Consider the following 23,772-nt stretch of genomic DNA (forward strand, 5'->3'; position numbering starts at 1 on the left):
GCAGTTTCATGTATTTGATTTAATTCTGTCATTCGTCTGCCATCTGTGGCTTATCTTGACCTTTCTGAACAGGACACGCTGTTCTTCTTCTCATTAATTGTATCCACTGTTGGTCTAGTTCAGCTGATACGACCTTGGCTTCTTGGCATGGTAGTCTTCGTCTGAGTTTCTCTCCATTTTAATTCTTGATTTGTTTTCTGCGAGGCTCTCCTCTTGAGACCTTTAGTAACCTTTGGTCAATTCTACTCTTGTGCATAATGGAAGAATACTTCTATAAAGTGCTCCTTTTGAGGTAGATCTGTATAGGTGGCGCTTGCCGCAATCTATTTTACTACTAATAGTAAGCAAGCCTCACGATTTTCTGTGCTTCTTGTGGTTACTGTGCATATGTACACGTTTAAACTGGCTGAATATCTTCATCACGCTCATGGCATAGGTTTCTGATATTTTGACATCCATCATTTCACTTTAGACTTGGGATGTCACTTATCCATGGTGTTTCATCTCTTTTCATCATTCTCAGGTCATTGTATCTTCTATCTGTGAGTCAGTCCGGGTTTTTATGACGTCACCATTCGTCTTCTTTTAGTATCTTCTTGGCTTCTTCAGGTATTGCATTTTGACAATCATTCTGTCTCATTTGTCGGTATGGTTTTCTCAATGGGTATCTTACAGTCCAGGTTTTCGTAGGTGTCGGTACTTCGATAGGTGCTGTTCTTCTGATAGGTACAGGACAGAGCCCCACTGCGGCTCTCTGCTGGTTTATTTCTTCATCATACGTCACATATTTCGGCGTGAACATTCCTGTTACTTCGAAATGGGCGGTTGGAGTGTGAATCGAGCTTGGCACCTCCTCTACAGTGTGTCTGTTTTTTCTCTCCTCGGGTGGGCTGTGAGACTCCCTTTACCAGCTGCTCTCAGTTCAGTAACTGCACCTTCTTGCCTTTGCAGGTGGATCTCAGGCGCCGCCGGGTTTCCAAGATGGTGGAAGAGGTGCAGAAAGTTATCCAGCAGTTGACCCATGAGATCAGCCTGAAAGACTCCCGCTTCCAGTCGATCTCCAACTCCGGGATCCACAATGACAACATTAAGGTAGGGGTCTGGGCGAAGCGCAGCAGCCTATCTGGGCCAATGATCACCTGGATCAGGTCGGTGGGGAGGCAGACCCGGAGTCTGGGATCAGTAAGGGCAGATTAGTGACCATTAAAGCGCACAAATGAACAGGGCCAAGGAACCAAATAACACACACATTCCTGTATTAAATGCACACATTATTATTGATGGTTATCATCGGCAATCACTTTCATTGTCATCACAGCATGATGAATTTTCAAATTAAATACAATCACAGAGAAACTAGATTTAGAACCGAGAGAAAGGTCATCAAATGAAGAAGGTGGTGCTGAACCGAAGCCAATCCCTTGGGCAAATGTTATGATACATAGTACGGGCCTTGACCCCTGAGAAGGAACACTTGGGCAATATAACATACAGTAGATAGTGCTGTCAAGCACGACACTTTGACAGTGGATGGATTCAAACACTGAGGATAAAAAATCAACACGACTGTGTTTCGGCCATGGGTGACTGCAGTGGTAGCCAATCTTTACAGGCCTTCATCTGGATGGTGTGGTGGTGAGAGAGGGGGTTTCCCGTGGGTTTGTGTACAATTGGAACCACGGATAGGAGTTGTGGGACGGTCTAGTGTTGATCAGCAGCTCATAAAGCTATCATTTCTTGAGTCAGGTCCAATCTTGGTTGCGTTGCTCCAGAAGCCTTGAATGGGGATGGAGTAGGTTGCAAAAGGATCGTGCGACAACTCCTGTGTGCTTGTAAGTCACATCTTGTCTGTGCTTGTAAATCACACCTTGTCTTAAAATTGGAGGTGGGGACCAAAAACAAAATTACACAAAATGTGTTTTTAAATTGGGCCCCGGGTAGATAAATTGCGGTCAGTTTGCTGCAATCAAAAATTATTTAGTCAAACACACCCAAACCGTACTGGACAGCAGTGTGCCGAGAAGGCGCTGCCCTGTGCCTGCAGTACACCGCGGAGGAATTTCTACTGCACATATGTTTGGAATGCAGTGCTTTGTGTGAAAATCCCTTATAAACAGACCACAATAACATGCTGATAGTTATAGTTTTCTCGACGCCTCTGTCCTTAAACGCAGGGAGAAGATTTGTCTAGAATCCATTTTTTAATGAATAACTTCAACTGCCCAATATTGTGTTTGGAGGAACCACCAGGTGGACACCCAACATCTGCAGCACAAAGAGGAGGTGACCAGAGGCCACGTGACACCTGAAGGCACGTGACATCTGAGGCCATATCACACCTATGGAATGTGACGCCTGAGGCCACGTGACACCTGAGGCCATATCACACCTGAGCGCACGTGACACCTGAGGCCACATGACACCTGAGGCCACGTGACAGCAACGTTACCCCCGAGACCACGTGACACCCGAGGCCACGTGACACCCGAGGCCACGTGACACCCGAGGCCACGTCATACCTGAGGGTAGTCATAGCTGCATTGCATAAAGCAATCACACGGGAGGATGTGTCTATTCCCCAGCCAGATCGGCCACTTAAGGAGATTTAAAAGCTGTGTGAAAGAGGCCGAACAGCGGCCTCCAACGTTGCCTGAAAATGGTCTTTGATCTCCCTTGGACCAATCATTTCTCAGCTGTGCCTCCTGGGACCATTACCAATGACCCCTCCCCCTTCCCAAGCAGTTGAACATTAGGGCCTCATTACGAGTTTGGGGGTGGAGGTTTAACCTCGATTATTTCAGAACAACAGGTATGTAACCACTCTGCCAAAGTCTGACTCAACACCTGCTTCTGGGTCTCCAGTGATATCATCGCTGGAAGAAAACATTCAGTGCGGCTCGATATTTTTTTTCAAAGATCTATCCCACACTGTTCCCAGACATTCTAGGACTGGAGTTTGTTTATATAATTGCATCAGTCCTAAAATATGTTGAGAAGGGTGTTTAGTGCCTTTAGAAGAGACATCGAGTCACCCTCAATGTTTTTTTCCAGTGATTATATCACATACACCCCAGATGAGATATTCACACGTGCAGTCATCCTGCTATTCCCCATGGGGTGCTTTCAGGCTCCAAAACGGGGGATTACTGAATGACCCATATGACGCCTACTGCACGCGGGAATGTTAAATTAGTTTGGTGGTATTTTCACAGGAAATACCACCAAACCTGTAATGAGTTATCTGTTAAAACACCACTGAATCACCGCTGCCCTCATCCCGCAGCAACTAAACAGGAAGTGCCCACACAGACACAAAGCTCCTGGTGCCCTGGTGCCAGAGGGAGTGTGGGCCAAACCGGCCACTCATTTCTAACACATTTCAAAGACCGCAAACTCGTCCACCATCCACCAACTGAACACAGAACGCATACTGAAATCTCTTTGTCTAAATGGCGGTAGAGTTCATATACCCTAGCTATGCTTCTTGACATGGCGGCAAGGGCTGACTCTGGCCCGTGGATATCCCGGCTCCTCTTAGCCACGCCTCCTGCTTCATCTTCACCTGCCCCCGGCTTATCTCTGTTTCTGTCTTCTCCTCTGCCTCTCAGGATTCCCCGGACTTAGTGGCCAAGTGGTCGGCCCTCCTCAGCGGGAAACGTGTGCTGCACCCGTCCATCCAGGTACGGAGGGGGATCCTATCCACAATGCTGTCTGCCCTACCCGCCCGGTATCCGAGCCCTGGCCTTCATGTGGACCTTCCCTTGCACCTTTCACTCCCTCCTTTCCCAGTGAAATATCCCTTTAACAAAGCCTTCCCCCCACCCCGATCCGCTACCCTGGCCAGCTTTGTAGGCTCCCCCAGCACCCTTCCTCTGCACCCATCCTAACCCCCAGCACCTGTCTTTTGCCTCCCTGATTGGGAAATGTCTGTGTCCAGTGCTTAGGTACTCTTCTGTCGTAAAGCATGAGGATGAATAATTCATCAAAATATTAGAACAAGGAATAATTTGCATATTTATTGCTTTTAATGGATGTATCTTTTGCCTCTTTGACATGATGTCTCTGCCTCTATTGCTGCACCCGGACTTGTGGAACCAATCACAGCGAAACTGGACGGTTCGGTTCCCCCGTAGAGAGTGAGCGCATCACTGCACTTATAGCCCAATTCTCAAAGTCCATCTGAAGGAGTGCATCTTAGACGCCTTCTTTCTCCCTTTGTGCAAATAAGGGAGTGTTTCTAGGCATTTCAAAGCACATCCCAAATTCATAAATTCAATGCGCAACCACGTGGTAGTCGGGACCGTGTCATACGTTACTGTCTGAAGCCACTCCCGGCACTAATTTATGCAAGGGGGCTGGACAGCGACCATTTGAGCCAATATCCGGTCCCTCCTGAAATGTGCAGGTCCCCTTTGAGAATATGGTGCTCTCCTCATCCTCATTTTTAAAAGTAGCAGAAATGAAATGAGCACATTCTCTGCTCTTTTTTCATTTGCACACATTTTTGAGAATCGGGCACTGAGTGTTTCTTCCTGTGCAGTAGGTACCTTGTCATTCTCAGTCAGGCTGCTTAAGATAAGGCACCAGCCTTCCATGCAAATCTCTCTTTAATAACAACAATTAGTATTGAATACATGAAATAATGGCTTGCACAAAAAAGAGGACATTTGGATGTAAGGCCTCATTTACACACTGTTTAATGCTGTGCAAAGTGACTTTGCGCCGCAAACGTAAGCCGCGCCGCGCTGAATGGGTTTACCCAATTCATAAATTGGACTTTGTACTGGCCCTTCATACTTTGTGCTGTGCAGGAGTGCTTTGTGCTGTGCAGGAGCTTTGTACTGGCCCTTCATACTTTGTGCTGTGCAGGAGTGCTTTGTGCTGTGCAGGAGTGCTTTGTACTGGCCCTTCATACTTTGTGCTGTGCAGGAGTGCTTTGTGCTGTGCAGGAGTGCTTTGCGCAACAGCGAGTGCAAAGCGCGGGAGGGGCCGGCACATAGAACTAAATAGGAGGCGGAACATGCAGAATCCCCATTCAGGAAGGAAAATGAGGAAGAAGATGGGGGTGGGGAGAGAAGCACGGTACAAATAACCTATGCGCCCCCACCAAGCACTAAGTAAACGCTACTCACAGATGCAATTGAGCAATTTTGCCACCTCCAAAGGAAAACGATCTTACTGCCACCCAGCACCAGTTGCAAAGCACAAAGCGCAATGAAAGGCCGCGTATAAAAACGCAGAAGGCAACCCCGACCAACTCAGGTGAACTAGCACTGAACCTGCTACATGGAAGACGGAGGAGGAGTATGAGGAGTGCCAGAATGTTAAATCCACAAACAACTCTGGGATTCTAGATGAGGAGGTGTATGGAAGATACCGATTCCCTCCCCATGTCCTCCGAGACCTGGTCAGGGCATGGGAGAATGATCTGGTATCACCCACCAAGTGCTCACAGACTGGGGCACATCTGGTCAAAGTGTTAGCAGCATTACATTTCCTGGCCACTGGATCCTTCCACCCCAACCATCGTTGGGGGTATATCACCATCCACACAATATTGGTGCCTCCTCCAGTTCCTGCGCTGCATCCTAGCATGTGAGCATAAGCACATTGGAGTGCCACGCACACACTACAGCAAAGGCAGAGTGTGTGCCAGGAATTCTATGCAATTGCACACTTTCCCCGGTTCCTGGGAGCCATCGATTGTACCCATACAGTGCTGCAACCGCCTGACAGATGGAGCACAACTATCGCAAGAAAAAACATTGGCATTCCATCAATGTGCAGGTGATTTGTAATGCCTAGAGACATATCATACATGTCAATGCCAATTTCCCAGGATACACGCATGACAGCTACATCCTGCACCATTCACCCATATACCAGGCCATGGCATTGGGAACCTTTGGGAACATCTGGCTGATGGGTGAGTAACTGCTGTCACGTGCACACACAAGTGGTCACATGACACACAGAAACACAAGAAAATATAATACATGTGATCAATAACCATGTTAGCCTTTGCAGGGGGCAGTGCCTATCCGCTGTCACCATTCCTGTTGACACCCACCTGAAATCCAGCTGCCCCTGGTGAGGCACTACAACGCAGAACACATAGCCACTAGTGGCACAGTGGAGTCACTCTTCCGTTCCCTACATCACTCTGGTGGTGTATTGCTATATGCACTCCCTGTAGTATGCAAAATCATCCTGCCATGTTCTGTCCTGCACAATATTGCCACATGTTGTGGCATAGCAGTAGAGATACAGGAGGGCTTCCACCCTCCTCCACAGGCACTATCCATTCCTTTAGCAGGACAAGGGGCACAGGGACAGGACACACAACCAATTAGTACAAGCATACTACACATGTATAACAACCCCTGTGGAACACGCACAGTAAATCCACATCCTTGATGGCCTCCAATGATGCAATCAGGCTAATCCAGCTTGATCATAACAACACCCTGAGAATGAATGTCTCAGAAGGGCTAACGGTGGGTGGCCCATAACATTAAAGGTACACAGCAACCTCATTACTATCCTTTACATAAAGTGCACAAACCACGTCCACACCCAAGTCAAATTGGAAGACAATTGTCCGTGTACACTGACAACATTTCTGATATTGCAAAGCCACCCCTGGCACAATGGTTTCGATCACATGTGTGCCCCTGAGTCCTGTGCATCAAGTGCAATTAAAATGGCTGACCTGACTGCCATCTGCTAACTGTGTCCCGCTGCACCATTGCTGCTGGTCCTGCTCACCACCACTGCCATGTATGTGCTCCTGCACTGGAGAAAAGCAACTGCTGCCCACCCTCCCCCTCCTCAGGCATTGTCCTCCACAGCCACCAGAAAGCAATGTAGCCACTCACAGAATACACAAACAAACCTAAGTGATGTAAGGTTACACATCCCTCTCTATCAAAAGTCCTTGATCACTGCATTGGGAGCACAGCAGCAACATCACACATGAGTACGACACCCACGCCTCACCAGCAATTCACCGCCTACTTCACACTTCATCCACATGTATGTATGTATGTCATCTGGACCATCACCCTATGTGGATTCTGAGAGTCAGGTGTGTTGCATGCGCGTGCCTAATGGACATGGGTGGACTGGGATCCAAAGGAGCCCCTGGAAATAAATCCAAAGTTGCTTCATTTCACATTTCTACTACAAGACCAACCCTTTTCCCATACGAACAATTGTAAATACCCCACTAAAGAGGCCCAGGGTGCAGAGGCCTACCAGGGAAATAGCAGACTCCCATATAGGCCAGTCCACCCCTGATCATGGAATGGCAACATGACATGACACATGTCAGGAGACAGCATGCAAGGCTGACGTGACAGGAGTGCAAATATAAGCCCCCACAAAAGAACCTACTGGATCATCCCTCACCATAGACCTGTGCACAGGAACATCCAGAGGACACTGACCCCAAGCAGCAAGTCGTGGAGGTGTATCCAGTAACACGACGCACATGCATAGCTGATCAAGGAGACATGCACACACACAATCATGTAGGACAACTCACATCTCAAGTGACAGTGGCTATCACCCAATTATCACCATCATCTGATGTACATGCTGAACCCTACCGGTGCCACAACATGCCACAATGGGGATGCATTTATCATCAGCCGTGCAAATAAATGACCGTGCACATCCTTACCTGGTGGTAACTTGCCTGATGGTACTCCTGTTGTGCTGTGAATCCCTCACCAGCTCCACCTAACACCGGGCCTCTGCATTGCTAGGATGGTCAGTGTCCAGCAGAGGGAATGGGAACTTGTGGGGGTATGTGGGTACTGGAATGAGGACTTGTCAATCGCAGGAGAGGTGTGAAAGTAATGATGATTATTGTTAAGAAATCCTTGATTACTTATTTTCCATAGGTCTGGTGTAAAAGTGGTCTCGACAGTGCTATGTTCTGTTTGCCACGTGGGCATGTTGTGGGCATGCCAAGTGCTACTCATTATTCTTTGCGCTGCAAGTTTCTGGGCGCTTGGGATTTAATGAATAAACTCCCAGCACAGTTCATTTGATCTGCGCAATGTTCTTCCTGGCGCTAGCTACTTAGCGCAGATGTAGCGCTTCTTTTGTAAATGAGGTCCATAATGTACTCCAAATAGATGATCATCAAGACATCTCACAGCAGTGAGGACTTGTCACACACTGAAAAAGAACACACTGCATCACAGCACATTCGTTTTTCCTAAAAATATTATAAAATGTCTCCATTTTATATCCACAGCTCAAAACATGGAATATTTGGAGAACTTGCTCAAACCACCATTCACATCCCTTAATCTGCCCTATTTATTCTTAAATATTCTACAATAGGTTCATTTAACTTCCAAACTGGAAATGAAGCATATTTTAGGATACATATCTGAAACCTCCATTATGAAATATCATAAATTGATTTGACATTTCTGACTTGAAATCAGACCTATTTTGGTTAATCTACTTGAAAAGTTTAAATATTAAAATACTTAAAACCTGGTTCTCATTTGTAGAATTACAAAAATTCTCTTTGTTGTAAAGCGGTTGCCCGTGCGATTAGTGCATATTGTGTTTTTGTAAACAAAAACAGCCCATTCTTAAAATGTGCTGTGATATTTTGGCTGCTAACTGGCAACCCTTCCCAGAAGGCACTGCACCGCATTTCGCTAGTACACACAGGTGCATGATCTTGTCCTGGCCTGAGAGTCATACCCATCATTTCTGGTCCACAGTAATGGGACAGCACCGTGATATTCCAGGTGAAACACTATATCGGCACCGCCATGGGTGTGAGGTAAAAAGAGGAGTCATGCAACCTTTGTCCGGCCTGTGTTCATTTAGACAGCAAGAGTCACCTGACAGGAAGAAAGCACATGCATGCCATGATGACTTTGGAAACCTCCCAGCCGTCTTAATACCAACAAGCAAACAGCATATTGGCAGCCATCTTAGAACAGTACACCAATTTACAGTGGAATTCAAGCTACCACTGCAACTGTCAGTCTACTCTTCACCCATATCTACAAAACCTCAACACTACGATTAGCAGGACTGTGGCCCCAATGAGCAGGGTTCTCCTGGGACCCGCATGCTGACGGGTCTCCCCTGAAGAGACAGCCACCATACTGACACAGAGCAGTACAGTTATCTCCATATCATGCTTGATTGATTATTAATTTATTATGCTCTTATACACGAGTGTTTCAAAGCGCAACCGTGCATGGGAGGGGAAGACACAGGGAAAACAAGACAAACAATCTTACTAGGCAAGGTAAATTCAGATTATGCAGGTGAACAGAACAGGAAGTACATGGGGGGATGACAGTAGGGACCAAGAGTCCCGTCAGAACATGGGTGAAGTGCAGAGAGATACCACTCTCATGGGTCATAACCGAAGTGCAGTAGTGCAAGGCAAGTGCAAGGCCCGGGGGCAAGTGCAGGAGACTGGCGAGGAAAGCTTGGGACCAGGGAGGCTCTGAATGTACACCAGGCAGACAGTCAGAGAAACTGAGCAGAAGTAGAGGAGAGAGAGCGAGAGAGCAGGGGAGAGGGAGAGAGAAGGACGAGGCGAAGAGGAAAGTCTTGAGGAGTTTCCAGAACTTAAGGAGATCCGGATCAAGACGGAGAGAGGCAGGGAGGCTGTTCCAGAGGGAGGCACCTGCAGTGGATAAAGATCTCCCCCTAAGTCTCTGCTGGAGAAGCGGCTCACCCGCAGAGAGCTGGAGGAAGATGAGCGGAGGGCTCGGGAAGGAGAGTATTTAGGAAGAGAGCGTCGCAGATAGAGTGGGCCCGGGCTCCAGAAAGCCTTGGGGACAATGCAAAGGGTCTTGACCTTAATCCCTGAAGCCATGGGGAGCCAGTGAAGGGATTTCAGTGCAGGAGAGATGCAGTCCCTGGGCTTGAGGCCAAGGATACATCTTGCGGTTCTGTTCTGGATGATTTGAAGAGGACAGAGGGTAGAAGAGGGCATGTTGAGGAAGAGGCTGTTACAGTGCTCCAATCTAGAGAGGACCAGGGCTCTGGAGACGGCGAACCTCTGGGGGAATGTGAGAAAAGGTAGAATACCTCTGAGAAGGTGCAGTTGGTAGTGGGACTTTTTAGAGATGTCTGCGATCTGAGACGAGAGGCAGCGAGTGGAGTCGAACATGTTTTGCCCTGTTGTTAGGTGGAGGCAGGGGGCCAAGGGAGGTCAGCCAGAGAGAAAGAGGAAGGCGGGACAGGGGTCCCGATGAGGACAATTTCTGTCTCACTGGCATTGATGCAGAGGTCGTTTGTAGCACACCATGACTGAATTGCAGACAGACAGTCAGGTGTGAGTTAGGAGGAGGTAGAGAGTGAGGGCAGTCTGAAGGAGAGCTGCGTGTCATCTGCGTAACACTGGAAGTTGGTGGTGAAGGTGGCTATCATACAGGGCAGGAGGGCCATGTAGCCATTGAAAAACCAGGGGGATAGGTTAAAACCCTGGGAGACACCACACATAGAGAGCATAATAGGGGATAAGAAGGACCCCAATTTGACCTGGAGTTCAATATGGTATGTTGAGTTGTTGTACTGAAGGAATGCCTTGTTTTCAGTTACCAATGGGCTTCAGGGATGGTAAAACAATATGTTGCACTCTCACTATTGTGAAAGCATTATATCACTTGGCAATTTCAGACACCATAAGCAGCCTGTCATGCCTTCGGAATCTACTATTTATTCTAAAAGGCCTGTTCTTGATTACAGAGAAATGTTGAAGGTTTCACCGACAAGTCCGCCTTCATTACAAGTTCGGCGAGGCAGGACAAAAGGGGTGCTTATTCTGTTACCACCACAGGTTTGGGTAGTGATGGAATTACTGCTGCTTTTCCTGCTCCGACAAATTAAACATTTGGAGGTAAACTGCAGGTCTACCTCTAGCAATGCTAGAGTTAAATCTGTCACATTAGCTCCAAAAATCTGCGTATTTACTCTGCAGTAAATCTACCAGCGGTAAATGTAGCATAAATCTCCATGGAGTCCTAAGGACTCCAAAAGTGGGGAATTACACCGCCCTACCCCCACTTGTAATCCCGTGGTAATCCCATGGGACCAAGTGGTGGCAGCGGTAATTGAATCAGGCAGTCATTTTGCAGATTTGCTGCTGAATTACCACCAAACACGTACTGAGGCCCGATGGGGAGAAACACCAAGCACTCATTGTTGATGGGGGACATCAACCCCGAAGGTGTCCATGCAAAGAAGGGGAGAAGGCAGAAGAGGTGGCATCTGTGACATGTGAGGATGGGGGCAACTGGGATAAGTGTAAAGGAAGGAGTACCTAAAGCAGTGTGGCTAGCAAAATAAGGGAAAATATTCCTATTCAACTCAGCAATATTCAGTAGGCATTGGAGCAAGCGCCCAATTGGCGATCAGAGGCAATGCTAGCAGAATTCATGCTCCTGAAAATCCTCGAAAGCTGGAAAACACATTTAATCCCCACTTAAAGCAACATTGACCAATCAACAGTCAAGGACGATATTAGCAGGATTCATGATCCCAAAGAGCAACAAATGGTGGAAAATTCAGCAAATAAGCATTCAGAGTCAATGTCCAACTGAAAATCAGAGGCAATATTGGCAGAATTAAGGATTCTGAAAATCCTCAAACGGTGGAAAATTCAGGAAATCCATACTCGGAGGCCATGCCGAATCGCCAATCAGAGGCATTTGTAACAGAATTTGCACCCCTCCCACCACCTGCCTCTCCTACACCCCAGGTCCTGCATACCACAACATGAGGGTAGGCCTCAGATGTCCGCTACCTTCTTCCAGGCACAACTCCACCCTGATTTACCTCGCTGGAACTACTGTGCTCCCCATACCTGCTCACTTCAAGGCTCCATTGCCCACAGGAGCCATTTTTCATCATTTCCTCGACATCCTCAACAACAACCTTGTTCCTAAGCCCTCGACATTCGAAATGCCCAATGCCAACACTGACTCTGCACTGCCTTCTATGCCTATGCCTAATGATGCCTCCATGCCTAATGCTGTGATTGTTGCCCCCATGAACAATGCTGGTTCTACTTTGCCCTCCATGCCTGAACCGCCCATCAGGCCGCCCACCTCGTCACCTCCTATGATTCACACCTTCAGCTGCGCCCTCCTTAATGCTCGCTCCGTACCTGCCCACGCCCTTGACTTCAATGACCTTATCATTAAGGACAACCTTGATCTCCTAATTCTTAACGAAACCTGGCTCAATGAAAGCTCAGGGCCGGCACTATCCCTTGCCATTCCATCTGGGTACTCTATCTTTAGAAAAGACTGCACCTCTCAAAGAGGTGGAGGCATTGCCCTCATTGCTAGGGACTCCTTTGCCATTAGAGAAGTGGCAGGGCAACTCGACCTCAATAGTGACTACCTCCCATTAAAAATTAATGTTTCCCATAATTGTACCATAACCCTGCACATTGTCTACAGACCACCTGGACCCTGCACTGACTTCCATGACACCCTCATCCTCTCTCTGTCCGACAACATCAAAAGGACGTCCCAGGTCATACTCGTGGGCGATTTCAACCTAGGGCTCAATGACCCTAAGGACTCGCACGCCAAATCCCTCAAGAATGCCCTATCCACCATGGGCTTTGCACGATATATCTCTGACCCTACCAACCTCAAAGGGCGCACACTCGACTGGAACAGTCACCATAACAGCTCCTTACTCATCACAGCTAACACTCCCATCCCTTGGTCTGACCACCATTACATTCTAATCAACCTGAACACTAAAAGAGGACCCCTTATACCTCCATTCCCGTGCCCAGCAACCTTCGCTAGGAGCTCACGCCAATTGACAGTTGAGAACATTGCATCGTACTTTCTCAACCCAGCCCTGCAGGCCCCATTCTCTAACAACCCAGAAACCCTAGCCAACACGTTCAAAGATATCGTCACCCAAGCAGTTGATGCCGTTGTACCATTGACCCGCAAAAAAGCAAAAAAAGCTAAACATTCCAACTCATGGTTTTCCAAAGAACTCCTTGACCAACGAGCTCAGAAGAGGATTGCCCTCACCGCATGGAAAGCCAATCCATCTGAAGCCAACAGAAATGCGTTCAAAGCCATCTCCAAATCTTACAAAACCAACATCACCCTAACCAAAGCTGCCTCCTTTAACGCCAGGACATATGACGCCAAATCGGTATCCAAAGAAATCTTCACCATTTTTAGGGAATTGGAAAAACCATTTCTCCTCCTCCCTTCCTCATCAAAGATGAAAACTGGTGCAATAGTATTCAAGCTGCCATGCTAGACAAGCTTGACACTCTTCAAACCAAAAATTGTGGCCATCAAAAAGCCCTTTCTCGCCTCATAGCTAACCTGCACAGCAAACCCACCTTGCCCACCAAGACCAACTCCTCCCCACTATTTGACTTCAAAGATATTACTGAGCTGGAGGTCATCGCCCTGCTCAAATCCATCAAACCCTCTAACTGTAAGGGAGATGCCTGCCCAGCCACCCTTATCAAAGACTCAGCATATATCCTAGCTCCCTTCTTAACAGCATTTATCAACTCATGCTTCCAGTTGGGCCACGTTCCAACTGGACACAAAGAGGCATGGGTACGCCCACTCCTAAAAAAAAAAACCTTTGGAACGAACGGTCCTGGGGAACTATAGGCCCATCACCAGTGTACCTTTTTCTTGCTTAAAATTTTGGACAAAGCAGCTTACCTGCAAGTCCAAAAATTCCTGGAAGAAAACCGTCTCCTCGGCCTGAGGCAATCTGGCTTCCGCCCACGACATGGGACCGAAACGGCTCTCCTAGACTTAAAGAACCAAATGGACGATCTAAGGGACGCAGGCACACCGGCACTGCTCCTGCTCTTGGATCTATCCGCGGCTTTTGACCTGGTGGACCACAACACGTTGTGCCACCATCCAGCCACCCAAGCTAACTTCTCCCCCAGAGCGTGCAAATGGATTACCTCATTCCTCCAAGAGAGGGCCATGATAGTTTTTTCTGACTCAGCATGTGCCACACCTAGCCATATCACATGCAGTGTTCCACAGGGCTTGTGTATCGCGCCACGCTCTACAACCTCTTCACGAGGCCCCTGTTCAGCATCCTTGACTCCATCTGCATCTCGTATACCAACTATGCGGATGACACACAGGTACTCATCCCACTCACGGGTGATTACCTAGCAGATACTAAAACACTCACCACCATTTACTCCACTATCCAATCATGGATGGCATATAACTAGCTCTGCCTCAACAGTTAAAAAACCGAACCCTTACTTGCAGAGTCACCCTCCACCCTGGGTAACCTCGGTGAACGGTACGCCTCTTTCACTATTGACAATATTCCCATCATGGTCTCCAACTATGTGAAGACACTCGGAGTCTACCTTGACTCCGATCTGTCCATGGATAGACAGGTCATTGACATCGCCTCCTCCTCAGCCTACTATTCCAAGGTCCTCAACGCGGCTAGACCCTTCCTATCACGCCAGAATTGCCTCACCATTGCCAGGGCAATAAATGGTTCAAGACTGGACTACTGTAATGCCCTACTCGTCGGGACCTCCAAAAAAAACCTTGCCAAACTCCAGTTAGTCCAAAACAACGCACTAAAGGTGGCCACAGGTACCGCGAGAAAAGACCACATCTCCGAAATCAGAAGATAGGCCCACTGGCTCCCGGTCAAAGAGAGAATTGTCTTCAAAACACTCGCCCTCACCCACAAATGTCTCCATGAACTTGCTCCACCCTACCTGACCCAAAGAATCACCAAGCATACTGCCACAAGACCCTTAAGGAAGTGCTACTGCAATATGATTGTCACGCCCAAAACGCGCAAGATACGCGCCGGTGGCTCCAGTTTTCCCACCCAGGTTGCCACCCACTGGAACACACTGCCACCTCACGTAAGAATGGTTGAATCCCACCACGCTCTCCGCAAAGCCATTAAAACCAAGCTTTTTGTATGAAATGTACATGATGCTCGTCTGTATCTGTAAAACGCATATTGTGCCTCTCCATGTAACTATTCCTGTATCTGTGTAATTAAGAGACCTATGGTCACCTGTCTAACCTTTGAATCAAATTTCCAACAAATTCTTGTAACAGCGCCTCGATGCCCCTGGGCTGCAAGTGCGCTATACAAATGCAAATAAATAAATGAATAAATAAAGAATTCATTAACCTGAAACTCCTCAAATGGTGGGAAATTCAGATAATCCTCACTCAGGCTCGTTGAGGGTGTGGCCGAATTTAAGGCATCAGCAGATCTAGAAATGGAGGGAGTCGCACTAGAGACAAAAAGGGCGTGTTTCCCTGGGACACCTGTTAAGAAGAGCAAGGTAGTGCCAGCAGGCGTCTCGCAGAGCGACGCTCTCAAAAAGTAAAGGAAGAAATTCAACAGTTCGAAAAGTGTTTGATATGTTGTATATTTGCCACAAAGGTAAAAGGTTAGTAAGACACATTAAGACATTTGCAACATGGACTTGTCCAAAGAGGAAGGTGGTTGCTGCAGCAATAAATTAATCCTGGCACCAATCAATTTAATTTTACAACAGTCAATCTTACTTGACCTCTAACTAATGATTGTCCAAAGCAGCTGGTGGTCAATTTGTTCTTGGGTGAATAATAAGCAGTAAATTACTATTACAAATACATTACTACTTGCACAAAGCTACATGCGTGAGCCTTATTAACACCATAAAGCATGTGTGCCCAGCCGACACGTGTTTCGAGCAAACGCTCTTCCTCAGGGCTTTATGAATGCTAACTTTAATTCGGAAAATGGAGGCATGTCTCTGAAGGATATTGTTGCTAGAAGGAGAATCTAAAATCACCTTTTCAGAGAAGCAGAGGTCCAGGGTTATGCCGAGCGGGCCCTGTTAATCTCATCCAAGAAAGGAAGGACCTTTTTTGGGGACATATAGTTTTTGCCAATATGGTACTGCAGAACACTACCCAACACATTGATGAATGCACACCGTGGAAGGCATGGGGAAACACCCACCTACTTCTCCCCATTTCTTGCCTGTTTGCTTTGTTTAATGCTTTGTGCATTTCCCTTTTCTCTCGTGTGTAGGGAAGAGTCTCTAAAGCACAAGCTCAGCACAAGGGGACCTGGTGGGGCTTGAAGCGATGTGTGCGGTGGGAGGGGATGCTACACTCCCACACAGCCATGTCTCTGTATGTCCACATACCCCAGCATCTTCCTCTCCAGAATGCCTCCCATATCCAGTGAACTCTCCAGATATCTAATGAGACCGCGTCCTGTGTTTATTTATCTTCATAATTGTAAGTGCAACAGACTACATCTAAACCTCTGTAGATGTCATGGTCTCTGCTTCCAGAAGGTCAGGGTTTTCCCAACTCCCTTGGAAGCAGATCCATAACCCAGGTTCCGAGTGCCAACCAGTCCCAATTGGGACCTTTTGGACCCAGTCCTGGCGCCAGTGGCACCAGGCTCATAAATATGCCCAGTCCCAGCGCTGGAAGCGCCGGGCTCATAATGCTTGGGTGGACTTACCTGCAGCAGACCATGCTGCTTACTTGCCTGCCAGTTGAGTCTCTGATCCTCTTCTGTTTGGAACTACTTTTCCTGTTGGGTGGGGCAGGAGCCACTCCCTAGATTCAGAACACTGGAACTCTTCTGGAAAGCAGGAACTCTTTTCTTACCTAGGCGTGGCTGTGGAAGGAGACACCTAAGCACTACAGGAGGCTATTTAAACCACACCCGATGGATGAATCTTGCTTTGCGTTATTCTGCATCCTCAGCAGCAGAACGCTCATCGTGTCTTCTGCATCTGATCCTGGGCCTAAGGAAAAAGGCTTACCATTCTGAATCCAGTCTTCAGCAACACCTATAAAGACAAGAAAGAACAGGTTAGCATTACGGTCTTCAGTGACAGCTCTTCACTTACCTGGTCCATCGGCTGTCACCAACGCCTTGCGCTGCATTCCGGCATCTGAAAGACAAAAGCTTACCAACTCTTCGCACGCTCCGGAGGCCTTCGGCGCTGCATCCCGCATCTGAAAGACAAAACAAGGTGCGTTTAAAGACATTGGGGAACTTTAATACTCACGTGCCATTACTCCTTTCCACATCTAACCCAGTGGGTATTCCGGCACCCTGCAGCCGCCCCGAACTTGTACCTGCAAAATAAAAAGACAGTTAGAGCGCATCGTGAAGCAGGCAACAAGCGCTTACTTACGTGCTTCCAGGCGCTTCTATTCATCACACGGGCTCCATCTTCAACTCACTTTAGCCCGCCATCCGCCATCGCCGGAACCCTGCAAAACAAGAGACATCATTACTAAAGACTTTAAAGACATTAGAATTACTCGAAACTTACCGTTCGTGCAGTAAACGATGGACAGCAGTCCTCTGAAGTCAAGAGGTCTGCTCCCCTTATCCAGTGAAGAAACTGGTTACAGCACCCTGCCTCGAGGCAGATGGAGAGCACGGCGTTCACTTACCTAAGACATCTTACCCTTCGAGCCAGACATACAGTGCACAGAGGTCCAGCCCAAAGAGCCAGCCGTGTGTTACACATCACCTTTGAAGATACGGTATACGCCCAGTCAAGACCGGCGCCTCTACGGGAATCAGGTGAGCGTTACAGAACGCAAAGCCTACCACAAAACTCTCGTCCAGGCGCTATGGAAACCTCGGATACTGACCAGCTAGCCCAGTTACTTGGGGAACTAAGGGCAGAAGTGCATGCAGCCCGTCAGGAAACGAACGCTCTAAGAAGGGAACTGATTATTTCCAAGGAGCGAACAGATGATCTCGCTAGACAATTGCTACAGTCACAAGCAGGACAGACCCCGTTACCCGCATCTGGGGGAAATCTTCCTTCTACATCCTCTATGAATCCAGTGCAGATCAACCTACCTGGGAATGTACCTCTGGCTCCGCCCGAACGATTTTCTGGTGACCCAAAGAGGTTTGCAGTATTTATCAATCAGTGTCGGTTGCATTTCTTATGCCGGCCAGCAGCCTTTCCAACTGATCAAGCTAAAGTAGCTTTCGTGCTTTCGTACCTTAGTGGCAATGCGGCAGACTGGTCGATCCCTCTAGTAAATCAAGATGATCCGGTCCTCCATGATTTTCAAGCTTTTCAGCTCAGTATGGAAAAACTGTTCGCAAGACATTCACAGGGGCAGGCCTTGGACAATGAGCTTCTTTCGTTGCAACAAGGTAATCAAGACCTTTTAGCTTATATTGCGTCTTTCAACAGACTGATAGTGGAAACTCACTGGCCTGAGGACAAAAGGATTACGCTGTTTTATAGAGGTCTACGCGGAGAGCTCAAAGATGTGTTAGCCCAAGTAGTGAATCCCCCACAAGATTGTTCGGACTATATAGACTTAGTCTTTCAAATAGATCACAGACTGCAGAACAGGAAGGCCGATCGTTCCAAGTTTGATGCTCGAGTATTTTCCAAACCGCCAACTCCTTCCAAAGGAGTAGACTCCGGGGAACCCATGCAAATAGGGGGTCTGAAAGGTCCTCTAACACAAAAGGAGCGGGAAAGGAGAAAACAGTTGCAATTATGCCTCTATTGCGGAAACTCAGGGCACTTTCTTCGAGACTGTCCGGTGAAACCTGCCAAGAAGGCAGTAGGAGCTGCAGTTACCAAAGTTACAAACTCTGAGCAGGGAAACGTCCTCGCCCGACAAGAATAGAGGTCCTCTTGCCGAGCGTGAAAACCACGCTCCGTGACCTCGCATTTCGTGATACCTATGGTCCTCATTAGCCCTGATAATCCGGATCGATTACATGCAATTGAAGCTTACGTCGACAGCGGTGCCATCGGCAATTATGTGGATCATGAAATGGTTTTGAGGATGAATCTAACTCTTTGTCCCAAGGCTGTAAAGGACGTCATTACTACGGTGGATGGTACGGAGATAGCCTCCGGGCCAGTAACGCATACCACTCAAGAAGTGACGCTAGTAAGTCAAGATGGACACCATGAGAAGATCGTGTTCGATGTGATCAAGGCCCCTCAGTTTCAGATTATTCTAGGAATACCTTGGTTAGAGAAACACAATCCTCTGATCGATTGGCGAGCAAGAACGGTCCAGTTTCCAGAATGTGTCTCTACTTGTCACCCTCCACCTGGTGTTGCGCTGGCAGCAATTTCTTCAGAGACTCCCCAGTTACCTCCCGAATACCTAGAATACCAAGATGTTTTCCGGAAGGACCAGGCTAACTCTCTACCTCCTCATAGGTCTTATGACTGCCAGATCGACCTGATACCTGGATCTACTCCTCCTTGTAGTAGAATTTATGCCCTCACCGAGCCTGAGAACCTTCACCTTCGACAATACCTGGATCAATACCTGGCAAATGGGTTTATTCGTCCTTCCAAGTCCCCTGCTTCTTCAGCTTTGTTCTTCGTTCCAAAAAAGGAAGGAGACCTTAGAACTTGTATAGATTATCGCTCCCTGAACCAGATCACCGTTAAGAATAGATATCCGTTACCTTTGATCCCTGAACTCCTGGACCAAGTCAGAAAAGCATGCATATATACAAAGCTGGATCTTAGAGGAGCTTACCACTTGGTCCGAGTAAAAGAGGGCGATGAATGGAAGACGGCCTTCCGCACCAAGTATGGGCTATTTGAATATCAGGTCATGCCCTTCGGACTTTGTAATGCCCCGGCCGCCTTTCAATATTTTATGAACGATGTCCTCAGAGAGCTCATAGATGTGTGTGTTGTTGTTTACATTGACGACATCCTCGTTTATTCTTCATCGGAATCTGAACATCGGAAACACGTGAAAATGGTCCTCGAAAGATTGCGTCAACACAAACTTTTCGCTAAGTTGGAAAAATGTGTTTTCAACGTGACTGAAGTTGAATTCTTGGGATTCATATTATCACCTGGCGGAGTGCGTATGGATTCAAAGAAGGTCGATGCAGTTCTCAAATGGCCATCACCATCCTCCGTAAAAGGTGTGCAAAGCATGTTAGGCTTCGCTAACTTTTACCGCAGGTTTATCCCCGAATTCTCTCGAATAGTCCAACCCATCACTGCCTTGTTAAAGAAAAACAAACGTTTTGAATGGTCTACCGAGGCGGAACAAGCTTTCCAGGATTTGAAGACTAAATTTATCTCTGCACCAATCTTAAAACACCCTCGCCCCGAACTCCCCTACATCGTGGAAACTGATGCTTCAAGCCTTGCCATGGGGGCAGTTCTATCACAAAAGGACCCGGTAACCAATCAGTTGCATCCCGTGGCATTTTGGTCCCGCAAATTCTCGCCTCCTGAAATCAATTACACGATTACTGACAAGGAACTTCTGGCTATCAAGTCTGCCTTTAAGGCTTGGCGGCATTATCTGCTGGGGGCCTGACACACCGTTACTGTGATTACGGATCACCGAAACCTGCAATATTTGAAAACCGCAAAAGCCCAATCCTCTAGACAACTCCGTTGGGCATTATTCTTTGCCGAGTTTGACTTCATAATTACCTATCGACCTGGTACAAAAACGGTAAAGCTGATGCCCTTTCTCGGATGGGAGTGGAAGAACACTTGATCAACCCTAAACCTGTACCAATCATTCCCGAACAAAGAATTCTGGGTGTAATCGCCACAGAATCCATAGAGGAAGTTAAGGATAAAGCCAGGCAACTTGTAACTCCAGCAGATATACAGAATTGGCATCTGCAGGGAAAGGACTTTGCAGTAAAGGACAACTTATTGTATTTCCAAGAACGATTATACCTACCCAGCACAGATTTACAGAAAAAAGTAATCTCTTGTTATCACGATTCTTTTATGGAAGGACATCCCGGTATGGCCAAGACCTCAGAAAAGATCAAGCGCTACCTCTGGTGGCCGTCTTGGAAAAAAGATATCAGAGACTTTATAATGTCCTGTGGAGTATGCGCCCAAAACAAGAGTCAAAAGGAAAGACCAGCAGGCCTCTTACGCCCTATTGACATCCCACCTCGCCCTTGGCATACGCTTTCTATGGACTTCATCACCGATCTACCTCCATGCTCCGGATACAATACGATTCTAGTAATCGTGGACTTATTCTCCAAGATGGCGCATTTCATTCCGCTCAAAGGCTTGCCAACAGCAGCAACTCTGGCCCGAGAATTTCTCGAAAACATCGTCCGACTGCACGGTTTTCCTTCGGTTCTAATTTCGGATCGAGGTAGTCAATTTATTTCTCATTTTTGGCGAAGTTGCTGTCGGTCGGCTCAAATTGATGTGAGACTATCGACCAGTCACCACCCTCAGACCGACGGACAAACCGAGAGGACCAATCAAACTCTGGAACAGTATTTACGCTGCATGCTGCAACAAACTGAAAAAACTTGGAAAGACATCCTTTGGATAGCCGAATATGCATACAATAACTCTGTCCATTCGGGAACTGGGAAAACCCCGTTTTTTCTTTTGTACGGCAGTCACCCTCGAACCTCGGAGTTGGATCCCCTCCAAGATCTTGAAACACCAGCAGTAGACTACCTGCATTCTACAATCACCCAAGCCTTTAAGGAAGCTGTTTCTCACCTTCAAAGGGCTAAAGAACAATACAAGAAAGGAGCAGATCAACATCGGAAGGAAGCCCCTCAATATCAAGTAGGGGATCAAGTCTGGTTATCCACCAAATATCTACCTCTAAAAGGGCCACGCACATTCAACCCAAGATACCTTGGTCCCTATTCCATCACTACCATAGTAAACCCAGTAGCGGTCAAGTTGGACTTGCCCCCGCACATGAAGATACATCCGGTCTTCCACGTCTCTCTATTAAAACCCGTGCAACCTCAAACCCGACTAACCAAATCTCCAAAACCTATCCTAGTTGATGGAGAACTCGAGTTTGAAGTCAAAAGCATTCTGGACTCCAAGATCTCCAAATCTAAACTATTCTATCTAATTGACTGGAAAGGCTACGGCCCCCAAGAGAGATCCTGGGAACCTGCTGAATATGTCCACGCTCCTCGCCTAATCAAAAGATTTCACCGAACATTTCCTGACAAGCCAAAACCCCCGGAGAAGCCCGGTTTGGGAGGGGCCTTGAGGGGGGGTACTGTCATGATCTCTGCTTCCAAAAGGTCAGGGTTTTCCCAACTCTCTTGGAAGCAGATCCATAACCCAGGTTCCGAGTGCCAACCAGTCCCAATTGGGACCTTTTGGACCCAGTCCTGGCGCCAGTGGCACCAGGCTCATAAATATGCCCAGTCCCAGCGCTGGAAGCGCCGGGCTCATAATGCTTGGGTGGACTTACCTGCAGCAGACCATGCTGCTTACTTGCCTGCCAGTTGAGTCTCTGATCCTCTTCTGTTTGGAACTACTTTTCCTGTTGGGTGGGGCAGGAGCCACTCCCTAGATTCAGAACACTGGAACTCTTCTGGAAAGCAGGAACTCTTTTCTTACCTAGGCGTGGCTGTGGAAGGAGACACCTAAGCACTACAGGAGGCTATTTAAACCACACCCGATGGATGAATCTTGCTTTGCGTTATTCTGCATCCTCAGCAGCAGAACGCTCATCGTGTCTTCTGCATCTGATCCTGGGCCTAAGGAAAAAGGCTTACCATTCTGAATCCAGTCTTCAGCAACACCTATAAAGACAAGAAAGAACAGGTTAGCATTACGGTCTTCAGTGACAGCTCTTCACTTACCTGGTCCATCGGCTGTCACCAACGCCTCACGCTGCATTCCGGCATCTGAAAGACAAAGGCTTACCTACTCTTCGTGCGCTCCGGAAGTCTTCACACTGCATTCCGGCATCTGAAAGACAAAAGCTTACTAACTCTTCGCACGCTCCGGAGGCCTTCGGCGCTGCATCCCGCATCTGAAAGACAAAACAAGGTGCGTTTAAAGACATTGGGGAACTTTAATACTCACGTGCCATTACTCCTTTCCACATCTAACCCAGTGGGTATTCCGGCACCCTGCAGCTGCCCCGAACTTGTACCTGCAAAATAAAAAGACAGTTAGAGCGCATCGTGAAGCAGGCAACAAGCGCTTACTTACGTGCTTCCAGGCGCTTCTATTCATCACACGGGCTCCATCTTCAACTCACTTTAGCCCGCCATCCGCCATCGCCGGAACCCTGCAAAACAAGAGACATCATTACTAAAGACTTTAAAGACATTAGAATTACTCGAAACTTACCGTTCGTGCAGTAAACGATGGACAGCAGTCCTCTGAAGTCAAGAGGTCTGCTCCCCTTATCCAGTGAAGAAACTGGTTACAGCACCCTGCCTCGAGGCAGATGGAGAGCACGGCGTTCACTTACCTAAGACATCTTACCCTTCGAGCCAGACAAACAGTGCACAGAGGTCCAGCCCAAAGAGCCAGCCGTGTGTTACACATCACCTTTGAAGATACGGTATACGCCCAGTCAAGACCGGCGCCTCTACGGGAATCAGGTGAGCGTTACAGTAGAGACATGGAGATGCTGGCCCTTCGTTCATTAGCTGACATCATTAGTGTATGCATGTAATGTTTGTTGATTAGGTAAGTGGAACAATATTTAAAAAATCTATTTTTTAAATAGTATTTAGGGTTAAAAAAACGAACACAATTATTTTATCATGAATACATTTATAGAAAACATTAATTCATCAAATATATAAAGACAGATATAAAAACACAACAAACTAAATCCTAGAGTAAAACAACGATTCTATAAACTCCCTTAAAGACAGCACATTTTCACACATCTGTAACACCTTAATAGAACCCATACAATGTTGAATGAATTTAAAATCATATTCAAATCA

The 23,772-nt window shown here is 47.4% G+C and overlaps 1 protein-coding gene across 4 annotated transcripts in view; it reads left to right on the plus strand.

Annotated features, from left to right (window-relative positions):
- MAB21L3 (mab-21 like 3) overlaps nt 1-23,772 on the plus strand; it is a 330,989-nt gene that overhangs the window by 54,995 nt on the left and 252,222 nt on the right. For 3 of the 4 annotated variants that reach the window (XM_069635643.1, XM_069635640.1, XM_069635641.1), the window contains 2 exons: nt 952-1,092; nt 3,609-3,680. In XM_069635643.1, coding sequence (XP_069491744.1) covers nt 952-1,092; nt 3,609-3,680 — 213 coding nt within the window. The remainder of the gene's footprint in view (nt 1-951; nt 1,093-3,608; nt 3,681-23,772) is intronic. The other variant, XM_069635642.1, reaches the window with a different exon arrangement.

The sequence above is a fragment of the Ambystoma mexicanum genome, chromosome 7p, assembly GCF_040938575.1.
Source record: "Ambystoma mexicanum isolate Mex_15411 chromosome 7p, UKY_AmexF1_1, whole genome shotgun sequence".
NCBI classification, from domain to species: Eukaryota; Metazoa; Chordata; class Amphibia; order Caudata; family Ambystomatidae; genus Ambystoma; species Ambystoma mexicanum.